Here is a 10442-nt window from a genome sequence, read left to right on the forward strand (position 1 = left end):
ACCCTCTGAGCCAAGCCCTGTGCCAGGGACTGAGGAACTAATGGTGTAGAGCGGGAAACTGCCCCTACCTTCAAGCCCTCCTGGCCCAGTGCAAGTTACTCACCAAAGGCCAAGAGGTCACTGAGAGAGTCCAGGGGTCACTCGTAGGGATTAAACTAGAACATCTGGGAAAAAGCATAGAAGATCTCGCCAGAGCCAGGATCCTGGATTCATTTCTCAAATATTTATTGATGCTTCCTCAGGCTACAAAAACAGCTTCCAGTTTGGTGGAAAATGAGAGAAAACCAAACAGCTCCAGTCCTCAGTCACCTAACCTTGGTTAGGGAGAGAAGTGGAGGCATATCACGGGGACCCAGGAGCAGGGATTTTGGAGCTAGTGGAAGTTAGGTTGGGCCTGCGTGAGTGGAGTTGGGATGAGGTTGCCATGGAGGTCCCAGAGCCCAGGCACTGGGCTGGACAGGGCTATGTTGGGCGGAATGTTTCTGAGACTCAGCAGCGGTGGATGAGGAAGAAAAAACGCTTTGGCAATCAGCTCCAGGAGCCAGGGAGGTGAGCAGCCCCCAGGATACCACGTGCTGCAATGGGCGTGGCTCCGGGGCACTGGGCGGTGTCAGCAGTTGCGCCTTTTCTCACAGATCCAGCCGTCCTTCTCGCTGTCACACGGTGCGTCGTTCCACAGCCCCGTGTGCAGCATCATGACACAGTTCTCGCGCCGCCGAGCGTCATTGGGCTCTCCCTGGTTCCAGTGGCTACAGTGGTTGAGTGGGGGTGTTGCCGGGAATCTAGATGGAGGATGAACTCGGGGTCCCGCCTTCCTCTCCAGGCTGTAGCCTGTTTATTGCTTGGGTCTACTCTAGATACCCCAACTGTCTAACCTGAGTATACACCTGGTATATAACTTTTTAACGCCCAGAATTTAACCTGAGGACAGTTCCTGGGGTCCAGCCTGCCCATCCCTAAGCATGGAGCCCTAGCCGAGGGGTCCCTGAGATCTAGCCAGAGCATGTCCTCTAGAGCCTAACCTGTCTCCCTCCCCAGGTCTCCCCAGGAGCCTTTCCCTCACCTGAAGCTGAGAGAGACTCCGTCCACCCACTGGTAGCCCTGAACCTTGCCCAGATGGCGCACAGCCCTCAGGCCCAGCCAGTAACCACGGCCACGCGCGTTCCGAGTGAGGAAGCCCTAGAAAAGAGGGGACATCTGAGCCTGCAGGGTCCGCCCCGCCCCGCCTCACCGCCTGACCACGCCCCCTCCCCCTGCGCACCTGCTCATCCAGGCCCCCGACGATCACCAGGTGCGCGCTGGCATCCGCGCAGTGACCCTGCGCCGCCGCCCACGTCGTCTTTGGCACAGAGAAAAAGTAGCAGGAGCCCTCGAAGGACAGCCACGACGTGGGGCACGGCTCGCAGGAGTCTGCGGGGTGGCGAGGGTCAGAGAGGTATGCTTCCAGGGGGAAAGCACCGAGAGGATGCAGTGGGCAGGGGTTGGGCCCCGCGGGCTCAGGGGTGGAGACACAGAACCAGGCCAAGGTCCAAGAGGGACAGGGTCCACTTACACCCTCACAGCCCGCCCCCCACCCCCCGTCTCGCTCACTGTTCTGGAGCCTCACGGCCTCCAGCGCCCGGAACAGCTCAGTGCGGACGTCCTCACGGTCCCTGCCGGCTGCAGCCAAGCCCTGGGTCACTGCGGGGTCAAGGGAGCGGGGATTATGGCTGGGGTCAGGGCCAGGACCAGGGTCATGACTAGCTAAAGGTCAGGACCCCTGTCTGTGGTCATTGTACCCTCGGTGCCAGGGTCCAGGATGGCACAGGGTCAAGGGCGGTTACAACTGGGCAGGGTCCGGATGTGGCTGGCGCTAGGAGTAGCAGTCAAGGTCAGAATGCAGCGTCAGGCTCAGGACGGGGTGAATGATCGGGGTCGGGGGTCAGCACTCAGGACGGGGTCGGGGTCGGGGGACGCGGCCAGGGCTCAGGACTGGGGTCGCTTCGGGCCCTCACCGCGCTCACGCAGTTCCTGCAGGGCGCTCTCCTGCTCCATCAGCTTCGCTCGCGCCTCCCCAACCTCCGCGCGCGTGGTCTGCAGCTGCGCCTGCGTCCCCGAGCCTGGGAGCCGCGGGGTGAGAGGGGCGAGGGCGGCGAGGATGGGGCGGGACTTCGGAGACCAGCCCGCCCCGCACCACCCGTCGCAGGCCTCGGCCCCGGCCCCCCTCCCATCGCGGCCGCAAGACCCCGTCCCTGCGCCCACAGCCTCGGCCGCGCCCCCTCACAGCAGCTGTGGCAGGCTCCGACCTCCTCCTTCAGGGCACCCAGCGCCGCCCTCTGCTTCGAGGCTGGAACGACCCCCGACCGAAAATGCGTGCCCCTCAGGTCACTTGGGAGGACTCAGGAGACCCCCTTCCCCACCCCGGGGCCAGCCTCAGGGACCATAGGGCCCCCACGCACCCGAGACTCCATCTCCGGGGTCTCAGACGCTCCCGCCCAGCACGCCCCGGGGGGCCCAGGCTCCCCGCTCTGCACGCACCGTTTGTCCTCAGCAGGTCTTGGCCGTCAAGCAGCGCCGCGCGCTCCGTGGAGGCTGCGGAGAGAGGCTCCTGCAGGCGAGGCCGGAGACTCGGGAATCCTCCCCTCGCCCGGGGGGTGCAGGGTCCCCCAGCTCGGGACCACGGAGCGGGCGGGCAGGCATACAGCTCACACGATGTGCACACACGCCGATGGGAGACAAACGCGCGGGGACTCGCACACATAGTGCACGCCATGTGCACACGCGTGAGTGCACACGGCCCAAAGATGTACACACACTCTGCTCACACTCAGACGCGAACAAGACGCCACGGTGCAGCTGGTGCACCATGCAGTGGGGGTTTTGTGTCCCCCGGGGGGCTGGACGCAACACCTCCCCATCGAGAGTCACTCACCCTTGGACAATAGGATACTCAGAATCACAGCCCAAAGGACTGTGGTGACCAGGACAGCCAGGGCCAAGAAGAGGGGTCTCCTGCTCCAGTGCACCCAGCGTCCCCAGGGCCCTGGCATAACAAGGACGGCATGCTGGGTCCCCCAGGACTGAGCCCTGGAGGCCAGAGTTCCTCCCAGGAAACAGATTCAGAGAAGTTAAGTAACTTGCCTATGGTCACACAGCTTCTAAGTGGCGGACTTGGAATTGGACCCTGGTCCAGCTGGCTCTATGGCCTGTGGTGTCTCTCCTACACCCACAACCCTGGCTTGTCTCGACTCTTCCCTCCCCTCCCCCATTAAACCCCAGACACCGGGGCAGGGATGGGGCAGTCTCCTTGCTCATACCTCCGGGGACCTCCTCGGAGCTGCGGCCCCACTTGCTGTACCTGGTGGTGTCCATGGCGGTGCAGGCACCCAATTCTGGGCAGAGATATAAATTTCACCCCTGCTCTCACTGGACCTACGCACTGCCTTCCTTCCTTCCCATTTTCTTGGCCTTAATTCCTGGCAACGGGAACCCACGGACCAACCACAGGATTGGGCCCTTTCAAGGCTGGGCTGGGCTGGGCTGGGCTGGAGTGAGGCGGGGCGGTTCCAGCCTCCTGGTTCTGCCACTGCAGCTCCATCCCCAGGCTGGTCCTGGAGGCTTCTCTTTGGAGCTTAGTCCCCATCTCTTATGGACCTGGGGCTGGATTTTATCCCAAGAGGGACACACTGAACCCAACCAAATTGTGACCCCTGCTGGCTCCTGAGAAAGCCCCCTCAGGCATAGCCCCCCAGGCCAGTTCAGGTCCCTTCTCAACTCCCCTGCAGGTGTCTGCAGAGGCTGGGTTTGAACCTGACCTTGATCCAGTCCCTCTGGACCAGAAGGGAAAAAACAGGTTTGTTAGGGAGGTAGCCGGCTGAGCTGCAGGACTCTACCACTGTGTGGGTTCTAGATGGTTTCTAGAAGCCTTAGTTTTCCCCACTGTAAAGGAGATAGAGATGGGCCTCTCTCACAAAGATGCTATGATAAAGAAACAAGACAGTCTCGCCGGCTCACGCCTGTAATCCCAGCACTTTGAGAGGCCGACGTGGAAGGATCACTGAGCCCAGGAGTTCCAGACCAGACCGGCCTGGGCAACATAACAAGACCCTCATTTCTGGCCAGGCGCGGTGGCTCACGCTTGTAATCCTAGCACTTTGGGAGACAAAGGCGGGCAGATCACGAGGTCAGGAGATCGAGACCATGGTGAAACCCTGTCTCTACTAAAAATACAAAAAAATTAGCTGGGCGTGGTGGCGGGCGCCTGTAGTCCCAGCTACTTGGAGAGGCTGAGGCAGGAGAATGGCGTGAACCCGGGAGGCGGAGCTTGCAGTGAGCTGAGATCGCGCCACTGCACTCCAGCCTGGGCGACAGAGCAAGACTCCGTCTCAAAAAAAAAAAAAAAAAAAAAAAAAAAAAAGACCCTCATTTCTACAAAAAAAAAAAATATGAAAAAGAAAACAAAAATTGAAAAAATAAAAAAAAGAAAGAAAATGAGGTTATACATGTCTACCTAGCACCATTTCAGGCACATCAAAAACTCTCAGTGTTCATGCATTCTTTCAACAAACATTGAGCACCTGCCGTATGCCAGGCATTGATCTTGGAACTGGGGCCACATCAGAGAATAAAATAAGCAAAATCCTCTCTTCTTGGAGCTAATATTCTAGAAGTGTGGGGAGACAGACTCCATACTCAACGTAATAAACATAATTGAAAACATTAAGTTGTATAGCATAGTAGTTCTCAGCTGGGGGCAATTATGCCCACCAGGGGACATTTGGCTATGTCTGGAGACACTTTTGGTTGTCACAGAATGTGTGTGTGTATGTGTATGTGTGTGTGTATGTGTGTGTGCGTTTATGTGTGTGTATGTGTGTGTATGTGTGTGTATGTGTGTGCGTATGTGTGTGTGTATGTGTGTGTATGTGTATGTGTGTGGGTGTGTATGTGTGTGTGTATGTGTGTATGTGTGTGTGTGTGTGTGTGTGTGTGTGTGCACTCCAGGCATCTGGTGGGTAGAGGCCAGGGATGCTGCTCAAAACCCTATAATGCATAAGACATCCCCCATAGCAAAGAATGATCTGACTCCTAATGTCCATAGTGCAAAAGGTGGGAACCGTAGTATACTCTATTCAAAAGTCATAAATGCTATGAAAAAATATTAAGGGAAGAAAAAATCCAGTAGGATAAGTGCTTGGCAGGACTGGGATGGGCACTAGGCAGTGGGCATGGCTAGGGTGGCCAGGGCCAGCCTCATTGACAGGATGAAATGTTGAGCACTTAATAGAATGTTCCAGCCCCTCTTGTAGATATGTAAACACACTCCATCTTCTTGAGCCTCTCAGAAACCCTTATCCATTTTTTCATTTGAAAATTTTATTTGAGCCGAGGCACGGTGGCTCCGCTCTGCAATTTCAACGCCTTGGGAAGCCAAGGCAGGGGGATCGCGAGACCAGCCTGGGCAATGTAGCAAGACCCCATCTTTACAAAATTAAAAAAAAATTTTAATTACCTGGGCACGATGGTGTGTATCAGTAGTCCCAGCTGCTCAGGAGGCTGAGGCTGGAGGATCGCTTGAGCCCAGGAGTTTGAGGCTGCAGTGAGCTGTGATTGTGCCCACTCCAGCCTGGGTGACAGAGTGAGACCCTGTCTCAAAAATAAATAAATAAATAAATAAATAAATAAATAAATAAATAAATTGTACTTGATGCCTATTTCCCCCCTCTTCTTCCAGGAATGAGAGGCATTCACAATAAAATGAAATAAAAAAAAACAAGAGGATTTTGTAAAAGAAAATGGAAGGGAAAGGAAGGTGAAGAAGAAAACACACATCTAAAAAGACAAGCCTTGTACACAAAACACAGATCAGGGTGTCAGGCTTCATACCAGCATCTCCTGGTTTTGTTGAGGCAGGGAATAGGGTCAGACACCCGGCAATGTGCACCTGACTCTTCCAGAGTAATGTTTTGGGGTGGGGTGGGAGAGGGGGATGTGCAGAATTAAGTCCTCATGAAAGTTTCCATAAATGGAATAGCAATTGGCTGTCACTGAGCGGAGAGTAGATGGCTTCCTGGCTCAGGGAGTGGAAATGAAACCCCACAAGAATTGCACAATCTCTGTCCAAGGCAACCATCGGAATGTGTTCTGGGGAAAGGATTTACATGGAAGTGTTTGATCAGCCCTTATGGAGGAGATAGAATTAGTTCATTTGGGAAATCGGAGGAGGTTTTCTGGAAGAGATAGCATGAGACGTGTGGCTTCGAGGACATATGTATTGTGGACAGAGAAAGGAAGGACACACCAGGCACAGGGCACAGCCAAGGCGAAGGCAAGGGGGCAGGAAAGTGGGGCTCAGCTGGATACACCTGTGGCTGAAGCTGCCTTGGCGAGCCAGGGCGGAGCTGTCCAGCTTAGTGAGGAAGCCAGAAGGCTACCCATCAATGTCCCGTGCCCAGACCTCGCTGCGGGGCAACTGAGAGGGGAAGAGAGGTTCTAGAAGGAGGCAGCAGACCTCCACTTTCTACCCCTGGCCTAGGACAGGGAAGGGAGGCCTGATTCTCGGGTGGGCAGGGAACATGTAACCAGTGAATTTGAAGGCAATATGATGAGTCTGGGAAGTATAGGAGACTGTGAGGACCACTGGAGACACTGGCTGAGCCGGGAGGGCTTCCTGGAGGAGGTGATGCCTGGGGAAGGAGTCAGAATTATTCCAGAGGAGATGGATACATTAAAGAATGGCCCCAACATGGTATCAGCACATGCAAAGATTGGGAGAGTAAGGGAACAGGACTTGTTGGAGAAGCTGAGACTAATTCAGGGGCAGTCATCTGAGGCTAGGGTGTCAGCTGGGGTCACATCACACAAGGACCTGAAGAGCAGGGAGAAGAGGTTTGGGCGAATGTGGGAAGAAGGTGAAAGTCACAGGATTCAGCTCCAAGGCCATGACCACTCTGATTTCCACTCTCTGCAGAGATGAGAGGGTTGCTGTAACCAGCGAAGCCAGCCTACTGCGAAGGGCATATGGTGCATTGGTTGTTGCTCTGAATTTTGGCTTTGCTTTTATTTTTCATTATAAAGTATGCAAAGAGGTATGCAGGAAAAAATGAAAACGCTTATGCCTTCCACTCAGCTTTATCAAGTTTTGATATCTTCACATATTTCAGATCTTCTTAAAAATCATCACGTGGCCGGGTGCGGTGGCTCACGCTTGTAATCCCAGCACTTTGGGAGGCCGAGGTGGGCGGATCATGAGGTCAGGAGATCGAGACCACGGTGAAACCCCGTCTCTACTAAAAATACAAAAAAAAAAAATTAGCCGGGCGTGGTGGCGGGCGCCTGTAGTCCCAGCTACTGGGAGAGGCTGAGGCGGGAGAATGGCGTGAACCCGGGAGGCGGAGCTTGCAGTGAGCTGAGACTGCACCGCTGCACTCCAGCCTGGGTGACAGAGCAAGACTCCGTCTCAAAAAAAAAAAAAAAAAAAAAAAAATCATCACGTAACATAACATAATGTAACAACATCACATAACAAACATAATAAGATAACAAATAACATCACATAACAAATAACATCATCACATAACAAATCATAGCAAATAGAGTGGAGGTCTCTTGTACCCCACCCTCCTCTTATTCCCCTCCCCAAGGCCACTGCCCTCCCAAACTTGGTGTTTATCCTATCTTAAAATGCTTTAATTACACATCTTTCAATGGTGGATATATTGGGCTGTTTTGCACATCTGGGAGCTTTATTAAAATGTCATCACATGGTCTATATCCTTCCGGAACTTGTTTTTGTCCTCTCCACATTACAATTATGACATATGTCTATTCAACACTCAGTCTTCATTTAAAATGAAGATAAGCACAAAAAATAAATGCTTAGTAAACACAGAACAGGATAAAGCTTCCTTAATTTGAGAAGTGGCAATTTCCAGGATCTTACAGAAATGTCTTCCTTAATAGTGCAACATGACAACCATTTTTGGTAAGATCCAGAACAAATTCAAAATGTCCACGGTGTAGTGGATTGAACAGTGTCCCCCAAAAGCAATGCTGGGGCTAACTGTGGTGGCTTACACCTGTAATCCAAGCACTAGGCTGGAGAAGTGCTTAAGGCCAGGAGTTGGAGACCAACGTGGACAACACAAGAAGATCCCATCTCTAAAAAAAAAATTTAGCTGGGTGTGGTGGCACATGTTTGTAGTACCAGCTACTCAGGAGGCTGAGGCAGCACAATCTCATGTCACTACACTCCAGCCTGGGCAACAGAGCGAGATCCTCTTTTTTTTTTTTTTTTTTTTTTTTTTGAGACAGGGTCTCACTCTGTTTGCTCAGTGGCAGAATCACAGCTCACTGCAGCTTTGACCTCTGGGGCTCAAGTGATCCTCTTGCCTGAGCCTTCCAAGTAGCTGTGACTGCAGGGGAGCACCACCATGCCCAACTTTCTTTTTCTTTCTTTCTTTCTTTCTTTCTTTCTTTCTTTCTTTCTTTCTTTCTTTCTTTCTTTCTTTCTTTCCTTCTTTCTTTCCTTCCTTCCTTCCTTCCTTCTCTTTCTTTCTTTCTTTCTTTCTTTCTTTCCTTCTTTCTTTCCTTCCTTCCTTCCTTCTTTCTTTCTCTTTCTTTCTTTCTCTTTCTTTCTTTCCTTCTTTCTTTTTCTTTATTTCTCTCTTTCTTTTTCTTTCCTTTTCTTTCTCTCTTTCATCTTTCTTTCTCTTTCTTTCTTTCTTTCTCCTTCCTTCCTTCCTTCTCTCTCTCTCTCTTTCTTTTTTTTTTTGACAGAGTTTTGTTTTTGTTGCCCAGGCTGGAGTGCACTGGTGCAATCTTGGCTTACTGCAACCTCTGCCTCCTGGGTTCAAGCAATTCTCCTGCCTCAGCCTCCCGAGTAGCTGGGGTTACAGGCGCATGCCACCACTCCTGTCTAATTTTTTGAATTTAGTACATGTGGGGTTTCACCATGTTGGCCAGGCTAGTCTTGAACTCCTCATCTCAGGTGATCCCCCCACCTCGGCCTCCCAAAGTGCTGGAATTACAGATGTGAGCCATGGCACCCAGCCAGTTTTTCTATTTTTTTGTAAAGAGTCGATCTCACTTTGCTGCCCAGCCTGGTCTCGAACTCCTGGCCTCAAATAGATCCTCCTACCTCTGCCTCCCAATGTGCTGGAATTATAGGCGTGAGCTTCCTCACCCAGCCCCTATCTCTTAAAAACAAAACAAAGCAAAATGAGAGGAGAGAGACACAGAGGGAAGATGATGTGAAGAGGTAGGAAGGGAGAAAATCACGACAACAGAAGCAGAGATTCCAGCAATGGGTGTACAAGCCAAGGAATGCCAAAGGTTGTCTGCAACCACCAGAATCTAGAGACACGCAGGGAAGGATTCTCCCGTACGCGATTCAGAGTGAACACGGCCCTGCTGACACCTTGAGTTCAGACTTCTGGCCTTCAGGACTGTGAGAGAATAAATTTCTGTTGTTCAAAGTCCCCGCTTTGTGCTACTTTGTCATGGCAGCCCTAGCTCACTGAGTCTGGCTGGATAAGGGGTAATTTCTGTGAGCCTGCCGAAACGCCTTACTCAATAGTGAAATGTGAGAAGCATATTTAGTAAAATCAAGAACACGATAAAGATGCCCCTCTTGCTATTTTGTCGATGCAATAAGGAAATATAAAGAATTAAGACCTGTAAATATTGGAAAGGATGAGTCAAAGCTGACAATTTTTGGAAGCCGCGATCTTGTATCTAGGAAGTTCTAGGGACTTCTGGACTAATTAAAGATCTTGGCCGGGCGCAGTGGCTCACGCCTGTAATCCCAGCACTTTGGGAGGCCGAGGCGGGCAGATCATGAGGTCAGGAGATCAAGACCATCCTGGCTAACACGGTGAAACCCCGTCTCTACTAAAAATACAAAAAAAAAAAAAAAGTAGCCAGGCGTGGTGGCGGGCGCCTGTAGTCCCAGCTGCTCGGGAGGCTGAGGCAGGAGAATGGAGTGAACCTGGGAGGCGGAGCTTGCAGTGAGCGGAGATCACGCCACTGCAATCCAGCCTGGGCGACAAAAAAAAAAAAAAAAAAAAAAAAAAGACACTTTTACATTGCACATGATATTGCAAAACAGGAGGAAAAAAACCCTTGGTCTTCTATGTAATTATAGGAAAAGTATAGATTAAGCCCTTACATGTAGCTAAGATCTAAATAACTAAAGACACAAGGCTGGGAGCTATGGCTCACACCTGTAATCCCAGCACTTTGGGAGCCAAGGCAGGTGGATTGCTTGAGGTCAGGAGTTCGAGACCAGCCTGGCCAACCTGGTGAAACCCCATCTCTACTAAAAATACAAAAATTAGCTGGGCGTGGTAGCAGGCGCCTGTAATCGCAGCTACTAGGGAGGCTGAGGCAGGAGAATTGCTTGAACCCGGGAGGCGGAGGTTGCAGTGAGCTGAGATTGCGCCATTGCACTCCAGCCTGGGCAA

The 10442-nt window shown here is 52.1% G+C and overlaps 1 protein-coding gene across 2 annotated transcripts; it reads right to left on the reverse strand.

The window, feature by feature from the left end:
- Nucleotides 1-201: 201 nt before the first annotated feature.
- On the reverse strand, nucleotides 202-3359 carry CLEC4G (C-type lectin domain family 4 member G). Of its 2 annotated transcripts, none has more exons than XM_032171525.2 (9): nucleotides 3333-3359; nucleotides 2912-3022; nucleotides 2518-2571; nucleotides 2264-2326; nucleotides 1995-2099; nucleotides 1591-1680; nucleotides 1262-1410; nucleotides 1064-1179; nucleotides 202-749 (listed from the first exon to the last, which is right to left on the reverse strand). In XM_032171525.2, the coding sequence occupies exons 1-9, from the start codon at nucleotides 3349-3351 to the stop codon at nucleotides 611-613; spliced, it is 846 nt and encodes a 281-aa protein (XP_032027416.1). In that variant the 5' UTR covers nucleotides 3352-3359; the 3' UTR covers nucleotides 202-610. The 2 variants fall into 2 exon arrangements, with proteins under 2 accessions (XP_032027416.1, XP_032027415.1); XM_032171524.2 differs by having other exon boundaries at nucleotides 3297-3359.
- Between the last annotated feature and the right edge of the window lie 7083 nt (nucleotides 3360-10442).

The sequence above is a fragment of the Hylobates moloch genome, unplaced genomic scaffold (assembly GCF_009828535.3).
Source record: "Hylobates moloch isolate HMO894 unplaced genomic scaffold, HMol_V3 SCAFFOLD_12, whole genome shotgun sequence".
NCBI lineage: Eukaryota > Metazoa > Chordata > Mammalia > Primates > Hylobatidae > Hylobates > Hylobates moloch.